At 41.0% G+C, this 19986-nt stretch overlaps 1 protein-coding gene across 3 annotated transcripts in view; it reads right to left on the bottom strand.

Annotated features, from left to right (window-relative positions):
• The window catches only part of CDK17 (cyclin dependent kinase 17), a 190035-nt gene that overhangs the window by 88969 nt on the left and 81080 nt on the right, over positions 1–19986 (bottom strand). For all 3 annotated transcript variants that reach the window (XM_073327478.2, XM_073327480.2, XM_073327479.2), the window contains exon 2: positions 10693–10841. In XM_073327478.2, coding sequence (XP_073183579.1) covers positions 10693–10810 — 118 coding nt within the window. In that variant the 5' untranslated portion in view covers positions 10811–10841. The remainder of the gene's footprint in view (positions 1–10692; positions 10842–19986) is intronic.

The raw sequence follows: 19986 nt of genomic DNA, 5'->3' as shown, positions 1-19986 counted from the left end.
TAACTGTAGAGGAAGACGAGACTTGAGGTGAACCAGGTCAGGAACCAAATTTGCCTTGGACAAGTTGGTGTAATTACAATGACCTTGGCTTTGTCCTGCTTGATTTTGTTTAGGACTCTGAGGAACAGAAGTGTCAGAAGACAGGCATAGAAGAGATTCCTCGACCAGGCGATGAGGAACGAGTCTTCCAGAGATTGAAGGTCTAAGACCCTCTCTCAAATAGAACCTTCTACACCTTTTTGATGACAGGACTGAGGTCTATTTCTGGAAAACCCTATATGAGAAACACAATGGTGAATCAGGTTGTTGACTTCCCACTTGTGATCCTGGCACAAATGTCTGCTCAAGCCATCGGCTATGGTGTTCTGAAGATCGAATAGGTATGAGACGAAGATGAAAATCTGATGGGCTATACACTTGTTCCATAGCTGTTCTGCTTCTGCACAAAAGTAAAGGAGTCTTGCTCCTCCTTGATGATTTACATAATACATACTGGTTCTGTTGTCTGTCATGATCTTGACACACTGACCCTTGTTTATGAGAAAGAAGAGCTTGCAGGCAAATTGGTTTGCACCATTCTGAGCTCCAGGAGAGGTTGATATGAATAATAGATTCTTGAGCAGTTCATTTGCCTTGAATAGTATGTGTTCAAAGACGAGCTTCCCACCCTATGAGAGATATGTGGCAGTGGCGGGGGGCGGGAGGCAAAGGATGGGGAATCCAGCACAGACCTTGCCTTCTGGGTCTTTCCACCAATTGAGCAACTCTAGAACCTGGTGAATGATGGGCACTAATTTGTTCAGACTGTATTTGCTGAGCATGTAAACAGTTCTCAATCATCCTTAGAAGCAGTGTAAATGCAACCTGGCATGAAGTGTGACAAAGGTGCAGGCTGCCACGTGACCTAGGAGCTGCAGACAAGTTCTGGCTGACATCTATGGGTTCCTTTGAACCTGCGAGATCAGGTTAATCAGTGTTCTAAATCTGTCTGTTGGAGGTAGCACAGCACTGGATTTTGTGGCATCTGAAGTGGCTCCTAAAAACTCTGTTCAATGAAGTGGTGTCAAAGTGGTCTTTCTCTGTTGACATCTTAGCTTGTTGAATAGGGCCATAGCTTTTCTCACTGCAGAAATAACTTTGTTGTGGAGACTTTGATGAGCCAATCATGGAGATAAGGAAAAAAGATTATTCCCAACTGACATAGTGGAATACCTACCACCTCCAGAATCTTTATACTCTGGGGGCAGTAGAGAGTCCGAAGGGGAGCACTCGATATTGGAAGTGCCCCTGGCTGACTACGAAATGTAGAATCCTCTTGTGAGGTGGATGCATCACAATATGAAAATACAATCCCCTGGATCTAGAGATGGTACTATAGCTGTGTCACCATCCTGAACGTCTGTTTATTGATGAAAGTGTTCAACAATCTGAGATCTAAAACTGGTCTCCATTTGCCCTTCTTTTTGGGAACCAGAAGTACTTAGAATAGAACCTCTTCCCTCTGTGTTGGGCAGGTATTTGTTCTACAGCTCCTATGCTGAGAAGGGATAGGACTTCTTGTGTCAGCAGATGTTTGTGACGCGGGTCCCTAAAAAGGGATGGGAAAGGCAGGTTAGGTGGGGTAATGGAGGTGAAATGGATAGAACAGCCCTACATTACAATCTCCAAAACCCACCTGTTGGAAATAATCTGATCCCATGCAATTCAGAAGTGAGAGAGATAATCCCCAAAAGGTGTGGCAGAAGGAGCAGGTGGCAGACTAATGGAGCTTTAGATTCTGAAGGGGAGGTGGTTCTGGACCCTCAACCAAAACATTAATGCTTAGATGATAATCATGGCTGAGTAATAGTGGTGGTGGTGGTAGGTGGTTCTCTTTTCTGAAACCTGGGGCTGTTCTTAAAACAATTCCAGGGGTCTGTGGAGGGAGGGAATTGCGCTGGGTAGGATCTCTGGTCCATCTGTGACCTGCTAAACCTCCTTTTGTTTGCACAAAGGAGTGGCAGTAGCACTCAAATCCTTGAGAGAGTGCAAGGATTCATCAGTGGACTTGCTGAAGAGCTTGAAGCAATCAAAAGGAAGGTCCTCAATGGTGTTCTGGACCTCCCTTGGGATTCCTGAGGATTGCAACCATAAGGCACGACAGATGACAGCCACTGCAGAAATAGAGCAACCTGCCATATTGGCCACATCTAACGAGGCCTGTAACAAAGTCCCTCACTAATAACTGACCTCTGCAATGCTCAAATTCCTCTTGATGTTTAGGAGGCAGAAGTTCAATGAGAGTTATATGTGCCATAGTTTGAGTGATTATACTTTGTGATGAGGCCCTGATAATTGCTGATTCTGAACTATAATGATGCAGAAGAGTAGCTCTTAAGACCAGAGAGAACCAGGCATTTTGGGCCTTTATCATGCAGGGTTACTTTAGAATGGTGTTGCCTGCTACACTTGTTCACAACACTGATGACCAAAGAATTAGGTATTGAATGTGTGAACAGAAATTCAGAATCCTCAGCAGGAAAATAATACTTTTTATCTGCTCTTTCACATGTTGGAAGTCAGATGGCTGGGATTTGCCAAATGGTTTTGACAGATTCAAGTAAATCCTGGCTTAGCAGCAAGGCTACCTAATACAAGGTGGCAGTTGGAGAATGTCAAGAAGTTTGTTAGGTCTCATGAAGGGGATGTGAAGGGAGTCAACAATCCTTTACATAAGCTCCTGGAACTGTTTAAAACAATCTGCACTGGTGGGGGGGTGGAAGAGACAACACTGGTGCTTCATTGGGTGAGGAGAAGGAGCAGATGCTACTTTGTGGTGTACCTTCCTCATCAGCCCTTTTACCTTGTTCCTAGAAAGATTCTTTCTGAGGTAGAGGCTGATGCAGAGGGATGGGAAGAGCAAAGGATTGCTGGGGTGCTCCCCATGGGTACAGCTAGGTGCTCCAGAAAACAGTTGTCAATAAGCAGCTTACAGGTCCCCATATGACCTTTGAGAGGAGCCATAATGAAAAGGAGGGGGTACCCAGGACTGATCATATTAGACAGAATGAGGAGTGATGAAGCTGCCTGTGTCTTGGAGTTTCTCTCTCAGAAAAGATATCAGAAGAGGTAGCTCTCGGCTGGTAATCGAGTGATTCTCCAATGGAAATCTGAGAGTCTGAAGAACTATTTTCCTCATAGTCCACGGGAGAAGCAGACAGGGGTGGTATTGAAGGAGGTTGCTTGTCTCTTTTAGCAGGTAACGAGGAGCCAGGCAGTGCCAGAGAATGGGGCGGTACCAGTGACAGACAAGGCTCCAGTAGCAAGAGTATTTCCTTATCCATTACTAGAGGTGTCTCCGGTTCATCCCAGACAAACAGGAGAATCTAAACTCCTGCAGTACGGGGTGAATCTGCACAGAAACTTGGTGGGACCCTGCAGGGAAAGGTGGTTCTGAGGGTGACGTTGGGTTTGACAGCATTAAGCAATCAATTTGTGACACAGAATTGGGTACCACAGGCAACATGGAAGCAGGCCCTGTGGTTGGTACCGCTGTCTTTGATGCAGAGTCCTTAGGATCCCTAGCTCCATGATCACACTTAAGTGGCACCAAGGCTGGTTTCATAAAGAGTGGTGCTGGGTACCTAGGGACTTAGAAGTGCCTGAAGCCTTAGCTGCAGGGCTCTTGGTACCAGGAGAGCTTGGAGCCCCAGCAGTACCTTTCCTGGGATACAAGGTCTCTGTGGTGACCTACTCTTCTTGGCACCAACTTACTTTGAGGGGATCTTGAAGTCCTCTTTCTGGAAGTCTTGGTACCATCTTCTTGTTCTCTGTGAAGATCTAGTCAGTGGATGAGCAGGCTGCACAGGATGACAGAGCACTGTGCTCATTGGAAGACCACTGTACTTGGAAGGGTATCAGGGACTGGGTCTGAGGCAGGTCAAAGGAAGCACTCCATCATGAGAAGCCTAAGCTTTATCTTCCTGTTCTTTCAAGACCTATTCTTAAATCCCAAACAAATTTTACACTTTGATGAGACGTGGGTGTCCCCTAAGCAGTAGATACAGTAAGAGTGACCATCACTAACTGGGATAGAACCCTGGTAAATAAGGCAACATTTAGATCCAAGGGACTTAGCCATGCCGTGAGGGAAAAAAATTCTTCGATGAAGCAAAGACTCCCAGAGGGTGGGAGAGGAACAAGGAGTCCCAAAGAAGCCTGCTCAATAAAAATAAAAAAAATCCTAAAACCATAGTAACTAGTAAAAATAACTAAAAGGGGGCTAACTGAAATCTAAAATAAGAAAATCTATAAACTATTCCCTAAAGAAAAAGCTAGTATGAAGCAGGCGTTGCAAGACATTCCATCTCAAGCTGAGGTGGCTGAGAAGGAACTGAGTGCCGTTTGTCCAACACTGCTCTACATACTTTCAGTATGGGGCAGGAGGATAGCGTAGGCAAATATGCGACTGAACGAGCACTGCTACCAAAAGTCTCCAGATGCACATTCACCTTAGATCAAAGTACAGCACCCATAGAGACATTACTTGAAGAATTAGTGAGAGCTCCCCATTTCGCAGTGAATTTTCCCTCAGAGAGCTTGGGAAAGTATTCAAGCGGACCTCATCTAAAAGGGAGTTCTACAGGAAGACATTTAACTCAAAGATCTGCCACTGACCTGGTCCTGTATGAATCTAGAAACAAAGTGCAAGCAACCACTGGGCTCATCATAAATGCTGAGCAGGAGGCAATCACTTAAGGCCTATTTTATGAATTATTTGATATACTATACTTTGAAATATATCTTTTGGCATAACACTACAGATCTCAAGGACTGGTACAATTAGAAGCAAAGCAAGGGGGTAGCAGTGTTCTATATTTGCAGTTTTGGATCAGCTTCCTGAGCAAACCTAATTAGGAGCACATTACAGTAATCTGATGTGATAAAAAGCATAACCATAGTGAGATCCATGTCTGAGAACTACAAGCAGGTTTCAAAAATAAACTGGAGAGGGTAAAAGTGACTCTTGATCACTGTGATAACATAGGCTTCTGTGCTAAGAAAACTACTAAGTTTTCAACTTCTGCATCTATCTCACCAGGAGGAGGATGTAAAACTTGAACAAGGGACACACACACAATTAGATTTTTTCATTGCAAATTTTGCCCCCTTCAATGTAAAAATACTTGAAATCAAATTTCAGAAGAAAATTCAGAATGGTTTCCACATGAATTAATCCCTTTACGGCTGCATGGATGGTTATACTTAAGATCTTTCTATTTTGCCTGGTTTTATTTAGACACAAAACTTCTGTACTGTCATGGGCTTTCCTCCATCCCTGCCAAAACTATGATCTAAAGCTGTCCTGGGTGTAACAATCTCCAGTGGGAATATTCTTGTCAGAATACTTGTGTAGTCTGAATGATAACAATCTTGTTAATGCTGTAAAACTAGCAGGACTTTTTTTCTTAAATAGAATGTTAATAAAGTCATGTTACAAGATCAGGGCTTGCAAGTGTTTGCACATGTTAGAGATCTCAATTACTAAAATCTCACTAAAAATACTTCCTTTTCAGTCTATAATTACACTGATTAAGCCAAAGGCCCTGAGGAGTACTAGAGTCCACAATCATAGAATTTAAGTTTTGGTGCAGCTGTTTCAGAAATCCTCCTCCCACTGCAGTAATCTAGTTTTTCCTGGTGATTCACCCACCATCTCATTTTCTGTCTTTTCATCCAGTTGGGGCACACTCATTACCTGCTGCATGTGTTCCTTTTGCTCCCTCAAAAGTGGGAGCTCTATTGTTTTCAATGCATGGTTCAACTAGTTGGTAAGTACTACCTTATTTGTGATATATCAGTGCCTAGAATGCCATACAGTACTATAGATGTGGTCTCACCAGCACTGTGACATTGTGTATTTGCATATACAGTCCCAAACTGGCTTTTATTTACTTCTATGTTACCTAGAAAGCATATATCTACTATTCTCTATGCCCTCCCTCCACCTCTACTGAGAATTTAGTTTAATTAGCTTGCACTAGTAAACTAGCCTATCTTCATTCCAGAAGAAGCAAGAAGAGCTCCTCCTATGCCTAACGATTTTTATTCCTCCTCTCCTTTTTTCCCCCACTTCCCCTTTCAGCTCCCCTAGAGGTCTTCATGTTCCCTCTCCATTTTTTCCTTTTGACCCCACCATCCCCAGGGTTCCACGTTGTACAATCTTCCCGTTGATAACTAGATATACAGCTCGTTCAAGTTAGCAATCTTGCTCCAGTCATGTACTTCTGGGGTCCTACTGGTTTTGGCACTACATCAACAGTAATCAGACCCTGGCTGACCTAAGATGCAAGGGACCAGTGCCCTTCTTCTTTCATAGCATTAGGCCAGTGCTGTTCTTGCACACAACACCTGCCCAGCATTAACAGGGTGAAACTGACAAGGATCAAGGCACACTGTTCTGAAGCAAGACTTCTTTCACTCACTATGGAAAAGCCAAATGCCAATGATGCTGCCAGTTTCTGCCACACCCTGGCATTTCTTAAAGATCTTTCCACAAATATTGCCTAGGAATCTAAATACAATGAAATGTGCCCTATAAATATTACCAGCTAGATTATGATTAAAGATAAGGCTGGCCCTAATTTGCCTGAGGTCTGGAAATATCACAAATTAAGCCATAACAATAAAGTGATCGATAATATGCTCAATATACTACACTGATCTAAAAGGGTTGAAACTGCTTGAATTAGAGACCATGTAGTTACTCGAGGTCCAGGCTTATTTCTGGTTATTATTTTACATTGTTTCAAGTGCATGGTCCCGAGTATTTTTTTTTTAAATGCAAATTTTTTGCTGTTCTTTAACTCTTCAGAGAATGGAGCCATTTGATTGTTTTGTTTTCCTAATTCTACCCCGATACAAACTCAGTCAAAAATCAGCTTTAGAATGATTTTTTAATTCTGTACTCCATTTCAAGTATCTTTATTCAGACTATTACAACACGTCATATATTATTGCTATATGATAATCATTTGTTGCTGAAATTTCTTTCCTTGCCAATCACACAAAAATGAAAATTTAGTTAGTGAAAGGAACAACCAAAAGTATACATATTTACAGTCCTATTAACTTGGCATGCAAATGGCAAAAACTTGAAAGTCAAACACACACAAAATTATTAAAACTTGAAAACTAATGCAAACATTTTTAAAGCGTATAAGAATCTGCTCTTTAATGAGAGAGAGAAAGAGGATTTTGTAGCCAACATTTTATCCCAGAAGCTCCAAAGATGGCTATTTTATTTTATTCTTAAGGACAGCTACACAGTGCATGCTTACAAACACATCAACAAATCTCTTAATACTCATATGTTGGTAACAATTCATGAGGAATGTCATTTCATAAAAGAAAATTTCCTATGCTAAACAAAAACAAGCAAGTTTTTAATGGAAGCGGCTTGACATATTTAACTGCTATATCTGCTTTCAATAAATAGTGCGACCTTAGGCCAGGATCCTGCACATATTTATGCACTTGTTTAACTTTACTCCCCCGAATGCTCCAGTTACTACTCACAGTAGTAAAATTAAGTACATGCAGAAGTGTTTGCAGAGGCAGGGTCTTGATGACTAATAACTACTCTGATAAGAGGAAGCTAATAATGGGTGTTTATATGCATCTCTCACACTACAACAGGCAGCTCAGATTACCCCCTCTAACTTCTAAGAAGAATCCCTACAGTTGCCTTTGAAGTTGTAAGAAGTTTGTTTTCATTTCCAATTATTTTAAGTATAAGAGGGAATTCCGAGCTGCTATTTTTGATTCCCTCTATATGCAAGGAGAACCTATACAGGGGTATATGAACATTTCAAAGTCTTATTTCATTTTAAGATATCTTCTTTATACACTGTTCATTGTGGTCTTAATATGGTTGGCCACATGTAAAATGAAATGTCAGTATAAGCCTAAAAACATAAAACTAAAATATGATTTCCCCAAAATCAACACAACATACTCTAGAATGTAGGCTACCTTGAATATTGATGTTTGTCAGGGCTAAATATTCTGTACCTCATGCCTTGTGCTTTACAACATATTCAAGATGGTTTTATTATAGTCTAACATATCCCTCCTGTGCTATTGCTTACTTAATTTTTTTTTAAATTTTTCTATATGGTTTCTCCTTCCCACACACTGTCTACCATATACAGTGTTCTTTCTTCCCTTCTGTTTCAATTTGTTTCTACTTCCCAAGACATGTTGGCTTGACTCACGTTTGGAAGTGCTTGTAAAGTGAAATTAACATGAGAATTCTGCTCCTGAAAACGTGCTTCAGTGAGCAGGAGTCCTGTTTTAATCGATTCTACAAATGCCTTCATACAGAAGCAGAGCACACAGGTTCAGCAGGTAAATGAAGCTCATACACAGAGACGTATTTTCATACGAGTTTTCAGGTATTCAACCATTCATTTTCATTAGAACAAAGTTACAACACTCAAATTAAAAAATTACATAAAGGTAAAACAAGCATCTGCCGAACAAACTTGAAAGTATTCCTTTAAAGTTCTTGTATACAATACGGAGTATTTCACAAGTATACAAAGCTCTGAGAAAACACAGCCATTAACAGAGACAGCCGCAGGTGAGATACTGTGGGAAAACTGCCCAGTATTTCCCAGAATGCACTCCCTTAAAAGGTTAGGCAGTGCTAAGTTGGACACAAAAATAACTGTGCTAGAAAAAAAGCTGTTGTGTAGACACAGATAAAAACTCAACCCATTAAACTCAACCCGTTAAAGCTGAATTTTCCAAAGTGTTGGGTATGAACTGCTTTGGGGAGGAGGCAGAATAGTGGCTCACAATGCAAGGTTAAATGGAGAGTGAGAAATAGTTTATTTTTCCTAAAGAGGAGCTCTTTGTAATGTGCACGGGACCTAAAAGTCTGCATAGCCTCTGCTGCTATTAAGATTTCACAATTTTGTAAGTTTTCACAATTACTATTCAGAAACTTGGAATGACCATGAAACCAACAAAAATTGGTTTCAAATTACTCTGCTGCTGCCTGAGAAAACTGGAGAGAAGGACTTGAACCACAGAGGTTGGGATAACAGAGTAAAGCAGAAGATTCTCTTCCAGTCACGACTGCAAGCAGCTAAGAGCAGAAGAAAGGCTACAGTGATGAAGACCTCACAGTGGCCAAGATGCTTGTAGGATCACAGAATTATTCTTCTCCCTTCCTAGCGGTGTGCACATATGCTTCAGTCACATTCACTCACAAGCACATGGCTAGCGCCTGAATGCATTGTTCAGAGATATACAGATAACTAAGTTATCCAGCACAATGGAGTAGTCCCACGGAGGATTAGATATGGTACTCAGCAGTTTTAATTGCACCACTTGAATTCTGGTATCTGTGACATCCCTGAATAAACCTTTTTCACATAACAATCACTCTATATCTGAACTCTCAGTCCTCGTCCTGCACACCTTCACTAGAAGAGCCTGAGAGCTTAAATTCATAACTTTGCTAGACACTAAAAATCATGGTCTTAATAAAGATACTTGACTGATGACTTATTACAACAATCTGTAATGCACTAAGCCCCCTTTCTTGTCCTATGACTAAAGCTGCGAGTCCCTCATGGAGGTCACAGATTCCGTGACTTTCCGGGACCTCTGGGACTTTTGCAGCGGCTGGCGAGTCTCGGTTCCCAGCCAACGGGAGCTGCGGGGCTGGCGCTCAGGGCAGAGGCAGCACACAGAGCCCCCTGGCCGCCAGCCTGGAGCCTACCAGCCCCGCCAAACCTTTTCCCCCAGCCCCCACCGCCAGCACCAGCGTGGGTCCTGGGTCGCATGCTGCCGCGCACCCTCGGCATCTCCGGGCCACCTCCCCCCTAGCACCCTCAGAACCCCCATCTGCCCCCACACCCCCAGAGCACCCAAGATTTAGTCAGGGATATATAGTACAAGTCATGGACAGGTCATGCGCTGTGAATTATTGTTTACTGCCCATGAGCGGTCCATGACTTTTACTAAAAATACCTGTGACTAAAACATAGCCCTACCCATGACCCCGGGGTGTTAATGGGCCATTTCACCTTGAATGTTCCCTTAGAATGTGTTTACCACTGATGTTAACAATCTGTTCCACCTTGCATTTAGCTGTGACACTCTGGGTACCTTTCCCAGACCTGAGGAAGAGCTCTGTGGAACTCAAAAGCTTGTCTCTCTCATCATCAGAGGTTGGTCCAGTAAAAGATATTACCTCATTCACCTTGCACCTCTAATCTTCTGGGACCAACATGGCTACAACAACACTGCAAATCATTGAATAATCACTCTGAGAAGCTAGAGTGATTTAAAGCAGTTTGAAAAAATGCTGGAGACCAAAAATAATTATATTTAAATGGTTTAAAATTAGATATGTACTGAAAATTGTCTCTGTACCACTTGCTATTTGGGACATTAAGTACATTAAAAAATATTGTAATTTTTGAGAAAATATTTCAGTTCACCTTTAATATTAAGCAAGTTATACAATGTGCAAACCGAAAAGGACAAAAAGTCCTAATGTCGGCCAAAATGGAAAGGAAAGAAAATCTAATGAGCTTCTAAAATATTATAAACAATGGAATATGTTATTTTAAAAAAATACTATCGTGTTTGACAGAATCCTTTTAATTAAAAAGAAGAGGAGAGAAACATACTCACCGTTATCTTTGCTACTGTTTTCTTCAATTGTCATTTGTTCTGCCAGCTCAGACAGTGACTCATCAATAGTCTGGCTTCCACGCAAGGTTAGGGAAAGTCTCCTCTTAAACTTTTTCATTCTATCAATGATCAGTCTGGCTTAAGGAAGCCTGTACAAAAAAAGGAGAGAGTGGAATTCCATTATTATATAAAAAATATAGGATATTAGTAGAACTGAGTTACTGAGCACACTGCTACAATCCAAAAAACAAATAAAAACTTGAGTTGCAAAATAAATAAATAAATAAATGAAATATCAAATGCAGGAAATATTGCAGATGGTTTACTTGTATACACATGATCTTTTGGCTTATTATGTCTTTTTTACTGGAATTTAAAATACAAAAAATCACATTTTAGGTTTTGAAATTAAGACAAATACTCATGTTAGCACTTAACCATTTCTACTACATAGCCTATATACAAAAAATTGTATCAAGTAATTTGTACACCATTTTAAGAATTTGTGAATTAGAAATATGTTCAGAGAATGACTACTAAAATTGTTAGCGAGTAATTTTACAAGTTAAGGCACTGTTTATTTTACTATATAATGCACCAAATTAATACTGAAAACAATTTCTAAATAGATATAGCAAGCTATATGTGCCCAAATAAATAACTGATGAAGAGAGCTGCAGATTATAGTTTTACAAGGTAGGTGATTTTTACATAAATAGTTTGTACCTTTAAAACATCCCATATTAGTTTCCATGTAATTTGCACACTACACTGGATTTGTGTTTATACCAGTATCTTACTAGGGTTCTGATCCTGCATCGGGATCCACCAGTACAGATCCTGTGTCCATGCAGAGACCCAGTGAAAACAAATGAAGAACTGAAAAAGCTAAAATCGGAGAAAATAATATTTTTTCTCTAATTTCTTTCACTTTAATAGTTGTGTGGGTTATTACTATTGTGGAAATGTGATTTTTAATTTGAGGTCTCCTTTTAAAAAATATTTGCATTTTTATTATTAATGAAGACCTCTCTTTTAGTCTTTGATTTTATTAAAACTATTTATTTATTTATTTTTAATTTTGGGCAGATTTTAAATTGACTTCATTGACTCTGCATTTGCAGATCCTGAGATAAGATCAGGGCCTATAATTTACTGTTAAAAATTAAAACAAGTTGGAGAATAAACACTGGATTTATATTTATTAAAAGAACACTCCTTAAACCTGGCACAAGTTTAAAAATAAGTTTCCACAAAATAAATTAATATGTTTCCACAATTTTGTTTTTTAAAATTCCAATGAGAAATTTTTAAAAATGTCAATTTAATCATATTTCCATATGAATTTTTTTTTAGATTTACAAATGACACAAGTAGCTACAAATATTATAAAAAATTAGAGAAAATATTATTTTCTCTTTTTCAGTATGTTTCCTTTGTGTATTTGGAAACACGCTGTACATAGTCAGAATCACTGTTCTGTTGAAGGTCAGTTTAGCACTTCCTATCTCGGAGGTGCAACAATTCTCCAGAAAGGGCAATATTTTTGGAGTTTAGTGTACCCATCCTACACACACCCACATCATATATCATCTGAAAGCTTATTTTATGTACATTTTGATGAGGTATGATGTGAGACTATCAAGTGGTGTGGTAAGCCAACAGCTGAGGAGACACAATGGTACCCAAAATGAGAAAGTGTCATTTTTGGTGCAGAAACACTTCAACATGACTGACTACAGTTTACACTTTAAGTTAATTTCAACATCTTAATGTTCTGTTTTCCGGTCAAAGATAGCAAACGACAATGTATTAAAAAATCTGGTGTTGCATGGGCTAGTATTTACTTCCAGAAATGATGAGCTGTTTAGCAAAAATGGCGAATATCAACAATTTGCAATATACTAACACAAAATGTTTTCACATTGCATGTTCATAATTGTCATAGTATCTCCTCCTGATAATAGTTTTCTATATTTTCAACTAAAATTTGCTGACCAGATCTTTCTCATACCGAAGACTGTGCACAAGTGGCAGTAGATTACCTGGCATAATTTGTACTGAAGAACTGATAGCTATCATAGAATCACAGGATTGGAAGGGACCTTGAGAGGTCACCTCGTTCAGTCTCCTGCACTCATGACAGGACTGAGTATTATCTAGACCATCTCTGACAGGTGTTTGTCTAACCTGCTCTTAAAAATCTCCAATGATAGAGATTCCACCACCTCCCTAGGCAATTTATTCCAGTGCTTAACCACCCCGACAGGAAGTTTTTCCTAATGTCCAAACTAAACCTCCCTCGCTGCAACTTGAACCCATTGCTTCTCATCCTATCCTCAGACCTTGGGGGGGGTCCAATTCTCCCTTCTCCTTGTAACATCCTTTTACATACTTGAAAAGTGTTGTCTCCTCTCAGTCTTCTCTTTTCCAGATTAAACAAACCTGATTTTTTCAATCTTCCCTCACACGTCATGCTTTCTAGACCTTTAATCATTTTTGTGGCTCTTCTCTGGACTCTCTCCTATTTGTCCACATCTTTCCGGAAATGTGGTGCCCAGAATTGGACACAATACTCCAGTTGAGGCCTAATCAGCACAGAGTAGAGCAGAAGAATTACTTCTCGTGTCGCTTACAACACTATAAATGTATGGTAATTCCTAATGTAATGCCTCTCCATCTGTAAGTTGTTGTACATATAATGTAGCATGTAGTCTGCACGGTAGAAAGTTTTAAATTGTAATTACCTATGTGACGTGGCACCCTGTAATGCTTTATGGGGGTATACTTATGAGTATAAATGTGACATAACTAGAACATGTTTTATGCTAGATATGCCACATAACATATCTTTGCAAAGGTTATGTTCTACTGAATGTATTCATCCTATTTGTATGCATGTACCATTTTTATATCTGAAGTTATGAGCGTTGGCTCTATGCTTGAGTTTAAAGTGTTTGCTGTAGCAAGCACATAAGGCAGATTTGGTCAACATAGTGTGAAGGGGTTATTCAAGTAATTGAGAGTACTTAACTAACAATGAACTACGGGAGACACCAATCCACATCTTAGCTTTCCCTTTGAATGTTCAAACTAACATGCAAACAATGACACTGGCCTGCAAAAAGGGGAATCATTCATAGACGTGACTTGCCCAGGTGACTGCAAAACTCCATCTTGTTGAGGGGATTTTACAAAGGAGAACAGGGGGATTTCCACCCACAAGAGAAAGACTATATAAGCCCCTGGAAACCCCTCCATTTTGTCTTCAGTTGGCTCAAGAGGTAGCCTCTCCACCCCAAAGAGATGCCTGAAAGAAACAGGAACAAAGGACAGTAATTACGGGGGTGAGAGTGATTGTTCGACCCAGACTAGGTGGAAGTCTAGTCTGTCAAAGAAGCTTATTGGAACATCTCTGAGGGTGAGGTTTACCTGCATTTAGTTTCCTACTATATTAGGCTTAGACTTGCATGTTTTATTTTATTTTGCTTGGTAACTTACTTCGTTCTGTCTGTTATTACTTGGAACCACTTAAATCCTACTTTTTATATTTAACAAAAATCACTTTTTACTTATTAATTAACCCAGAGCAAGTAATTAATTCCTGGGGGAGCAAACAGCTGTGCATAGCTCTCTATCAGTGTTATAGCGTTTACCCTGTATAAGCTTTATACAGGGTAAAACGGATTTATTTGGGATTTGGACCCCATTGGAAGCTGGGTATCTGAGTCCTGGATCAGGAGCAATTCCTTAAGCCGTTTTCAGTTAAGCCTGCAGCTTGTGGGGATGTGGTTCAGACTTGGATCTGTGTTTGTAGCAGGCTAGCATGTCTGCACAACAAGGCAGGGAACTGAAGTCCCAAGCTGCCAGCGAAAATGGGCTTAGAGGTAGTTCTCAGCACATCGGGTGGCAGTCCCAAGGGGGTTTCTGTGACCCAGCCTGTCACTGTGGTGTAGTCAAGCAGGATCTGTGCACAGCTGATTGCTTTGAGACACTGGTAGTGATTTTAAGTGAGTTTTAAGTGTGGTGGCTGGAGAACAGACAAAGTGGTTACTGGTCTGTTATTTTCCGTTTGCTTATTTCGGGTAAGGGAAATAGGGACAGAAAAGTAAGCAAAATAAGGGTTCTTAAGCGGTTTTCAGTTAAGCCTGCAGCTTGTGGGGGATGTGATTCAGACTTGGATCTGTGGGTCGGGTGCAGAGAGGATGTGTCAGCGGCAATTGTTCTCAGTCACTCAATAGGTCCCATTCCTAATTCCCTCTTCCATGCTGGTGGAACAATGAGAAAAACAGACAAAGCTGAATTAGGGCAACAGCTGGAATCTCAAGATGAAAGAATCCAGGAATCAAGAGCATGCAAAAAAGAAAACATAGAGTACATCAGAAATGATGGCTGAAGACAAATTCCATACATTCAATGAACTGGCTGATGAACACTTGAGGCAGGTCCTAAAAGGATATGATAAAGCTAATTCTGTAACTGAAGTCTTGACAGATATGACAACAGTAACTCTGTGAAAAGTACAGAAAGACAGCATCAGATAGGATCTAAGGTTGGATCCAAGAAATATGAGATGTTTGGTGGACACACTGTCTCTCCAAGGAAAAAGTTTCTAAATGTGACATCCAACAAGCAGAGACTTGTAAAACTCCTTGTGAGTATACGGTTCAAAATGCATCCGAGAGTGCAGGAGCACACCCAACACAAACACACTTTCTTGCTGCAGGTGTTTTCAATGGTGAAGTGACAAAGTCTATCACCAGCAGAGGTGCTGAAGAATCAAAGACTTATACGGTACTCAAGAGAAGCAGACCCAAGGATGTTTGTGCATGCTGTATGTACTAATATGGTATTTGGGTCTCTTGGTATCAAAGTAATCACAGGAATTAGGTCATCCAATACAGATATTTTGGTCGTTGCTGTTCACTACTTTCCAAAAATGGAACACACAGATAACATGTGGATCAAAACAGGCACCATTACCAGCACAACTGAGAAGTGGTGCTTCATACCTGTGCATGCAATTTGAGATGCACTCACTCCGGACTTCTGTAACATACTTACTGATGTGAACGTGTTAACGGAATGCAACTCTGTCTCATTCATATTTGGTACTGGGGAAAAAAATCTGAGTTTAATGTTGTCAAAACAAAGGGAATTTACCACTTCAGAGATCTTGCCAAATTGGGAGAGAGTAACAGACAAGCCAAAATTTCTGCAGCAAAGAAACTGATAGCAAAGTTGTATGACCAGAGCGAGAAAGAAAAGAAGACCCAAAGGGTATGTCTACTTTTCAATTAGACACTTGCAGCTGGCCCATGCCAGCTGACTCAGGCTAAGAGGCTGTTTAATTGCACTGTAGACATTCAGGCTCCATCTGGAGCCCAAGCTCTAGGATCCTGAGAGGTGGGAGGGTCAGCTTGAGCCCAAACATTGATACTGCATTCGAACATCCCCTTAGCCTGAGTCAGCTGGCATGGGCCAGCTGGGGGTGTCTAACTGCAGTGTAGATATATCCAGAGAAACCAGAATTGCTTGCACCTCAATCCAGCCATCAAAAAGGACAAGTCATTGGCCAAACTCCCACCATGTGAGGAGAGTTTGGAAGAGTATGTGAAAAGAGCATCTTGGCAAACAAAGATTTCGATGTCTTTGCACACAGATAAACCATATACTGGATCACCATTGCAACATGGATAGAAAAATGTGGATGAAATACTTCTTGTATTCAAAGGCCCTGTGGCATCTGAGCTTCTACAAGATCTTATCTGCCTTGTACCAAAAGGGTCGCTGCACAGTCAAATGTGTCTGCAGTCAGAACAATCTTCCCTGCAGAAAACTGTGTACATGTCAAGGCAATGAAAACTGTGTTAATCCACACCCTCTTGACAGAGATTATAATGATGAACAAGACAATGATTATCATGTTGACTAGAAATGTCACCAGTACTATTACATTCCAGTGACACTGGTACAAAATTATTAGATTTTGTTTTACCATTTAGATTGTTGTTGTGATGCTTTGAGGTCAAAAAGAAATACAATTTTATGTCTTGAAATAATACGCAGAATCATTGAACTAAAAGAAAAATGCAAACATTACAAAGTGGTCATTTTAACATGTTGATGGTGTCATCTTTTATCCCTATTTCTATGGTAACAGTACCACCTGACAGCTCCACATCATATGTCATCTCAAAGTAGCCATAAGCAGCTTTCAAATGATGTATGATGTGCATGTAAGTAGAGAGGGTAAATTCCGTCGGCCAAATCAGTGGTGTCTGCCACTCACCTATCTCAAGCACGAGTACGACACACGGTTCCCACTCTGGGGAAAGCTCATGTGCTTTCTCATCCTAACAGTGACACTATAGTAGAGCTACCGCTATTCTTCTACATTTAGTGTCTGCACAGTCCTGGGGAGTGCTGGGAGCTGGGCAGAGTGAGTGGTATGTGGAAGTCCGTTTTATCTTCCCAAGACCTTTGCAGAGGCCCAGAGCACCTTGCAGTATTTGAGGCAGCCTAGTCCTTTGGTCCTTCAGAAGCAATAAGACAGAAGGCATCCAACAGACAGCCCCCCAGCAGGACTGGGAGAAAAGGCAGAAGACACCCAGCAAGGAAGGTAAGGAGAAGGCTCCCTCCCCCACCCCCACGCATAAGACCAAAGAAAAATTTGGAACAGTCCAGAACAAAGCAGGAAGTAGTAAACTTTCACAATCACTAATGTTGATGTCAGAAGAGGAATGGAACCATCCACCTCTGCCAAAGCAAACGGCAGCAAGAAACAGAGACCAGTCTGTGAAGTAAATGCTGGAGAAACATTTCCCAACCTCCTGATCCTGCCTCCAGTTCTCCCCATGGGAGCAGAAGTAAGCCCTAGCCTCTTCCACATAAGCCTTAAGACTGAGAAGCATGGACAACAGGGGCCTGGAGAAACCCTACCCATCAAGCCTTTAATATAGGATCTAGGACAAAAGGCAGCAAGTTTCTCTATCCCTTGTCCCTTTCACAGAAACAAGAAAGGAACAAGGATGGGAGAGCAACATGTGCAGAACTCCCCAAACTCAATCCCCTCCACAGAACTGAACAGCAGGAGACAGTGCCAGGGAGAAGGGACAAGTGAAGGTGTGTGGGATGGATAGATACTTATATTGAGGGCTGGTTCTAGGGGTGCCCCTGAGCACCAACTTCCAGGGATGCTGGACTGCTAAGCCTCTTTGGCGTTTTGTTTTGTCTCTCTGTTCTGATGGTCTGGCTTGAAGTTGGATTTGGGGGAGTGGGGCTCACTTGCTAGGGGTGGGGGATAAGATGAGAACAAGGAAGGAGGGAACTCCTGTGCAGAAAGAGGCAGCAAGAGAGACAACAGCAGCAGTTATGACTAGGACAATCATTTAGCTGTAGCTGCTTACAGGTATGTGCACAATAAGCCCTTACTCCCCTTGTTGTACATATATTTATCCTCACTTGTATGGCTCTTTCACCCAGCAATAGAGGAGAAAACATAAAACAGGAAAAACCAGTGAAAAGGCAAAACATTTAATTGATACTCATTGTCTAAACTGAGGGATATGCAACAAGCAAAGTAAAACAGGATTTTAAAAATCATGTCACTGTCATGATCTATAACATTTTTAGTAACATTATTTACACCATTACTTTTAAACGGATGGTATCCCTTTAAGCTGACTCACTCGCCTTCTTGCCTATTGATATGGAGCATTCTAAACAAAAGGATAGAATCAGATGAAGGCGTGTGCTGGTGAGAGTACACATTCACAAAAGGAAACCATACATATGTTCTTAAGTGAACACAGAAAGACTAGATGACACGCTGTGGTAAGTACATTCAGACATGGACAAAGTCAGGATCTTTGGGACTTGAAACCAGAAGTCTGAGAAAGCCAGATGCAGCAGAGAGTCAGTGACAAACCGATCATGTCCAGGTACAATGTAGTAGAGAGCAGAGGAAGGAAAGATGATCCTGTCCAGGAATGACAACAGTACAGGTAGAAAGAGCCAGGAGTCCAGCAATGGAGGATGTTGGAGGGGAAGAGGATACTGGACCACTGTACAAACCCAGTTATGTCAGAAGTTTTTTGAAGTATTTTTCCTCTTACCCTAGTCTAAATTTGTACACGCAGCAAAACCACACCACTGGTCTGACCACTTCACAATTTCTGCTCAAGAGGACCCATGTCTAGAAAAGCAGGAGCTTTGCAGGCTGGGACTAAGGAACTTCATTAGAGCAGTATGGGAAAACTTGGATAGTGACTTGCTGTTTCAACTGATGTTAATACCTTGCATTCAAGGACAGGAAATTCTCATTTTAAGAAAATGAATTTTAAGAATATTCCATTGAGAGCATTTATATTTCCTGTTCAGGACTTGCTTATTGCATAAAAAGAGGTCTGGAATTATGTGCATTTCTGTGTTTATTTTTTCTTTTCCAAAATTATGGACCTAAATTTTTCCCTCATGGGAAAGGACAGACTAGATGTGTGTGATTTTAGTTCACTATCCTAATGTCTTCTTTGAAGCCTGTATGTCCCAAACTGTGCTCTTCTCAAAAAGCACAAAAAGCCTGTAAGTGGATCTAAAGAACAGCCTATCTAGGTACAACTCTACCTAAGGCAGTCCGACAGACAGACAAGTTCTCTCTGATTTTCCATATGGGCAAAAACTGAGGATAAAAGACGCCTTTACATGGGACCCTGACCCTACACAGATTTAAGAATATATACAATTTTACCCAAATGAGTGGTCCTACTGATGAAGCAGAAAAGTAAAAATAAATAAATAAATAAATAAATACTACATAGATCATTCTTGTACTGGCAGACACATGGGCTAGATCAGCAGTTCTCAAACTTCATTGCACTGCAACCCCCTTCTGACAACAAAAATTACTACACGACCCCAGAAGGGGGGACTGAAGCCTGAGCCCGGCGAAGCCCCACTGCCCTGGGGGGAGAGGCAAAGCCAAAACCGGAGCCCTGCCGCCTGGGTGCGGGTGGGGGACTGTAACCTGAGCCCCACCACCTGGGCAGTAGGGCTCGGGCATCAGTTTCAGCCACGGGACCCAGCAAATCTAACGCCAGCTCTGGTGACCCCAACCCACCTTGGGGTCCTAACCCACAGTTTGAGAACCATTGAGCTAGATTATCTAAAAGGTTTTTCTAATCTCTATCATCTATGAGTATAAGAATAATTGTGTTATTCATCTGTGGGGTGAGCTTTTTTAGAATAAATCTTTATAACATTTTGAAGGGTAGATGCAGTCAAGGGAATATCACC

The sequence above is a fragment of the Lepidochelys kempii genome, chromosome 1, assembly GCF_965140285.1.
Source record: "Lepidochelys kempii isolate rLepKem1 chromosome 1, rLepKem1.hap1, whole genome shotgun sequence".
Taxonomy (NCBI): domain Eukaryota; kingdom Metazoa; phylum Chordata; order Testudines; family Cheloniidae; genus Lepidochelys; species Lepidochelys kempii.
The sequence above is the reverse complement of the archived record's forward strand: the minus strand, read 5'-3'. Positions and strand labels throughout refer to the sequence as shown.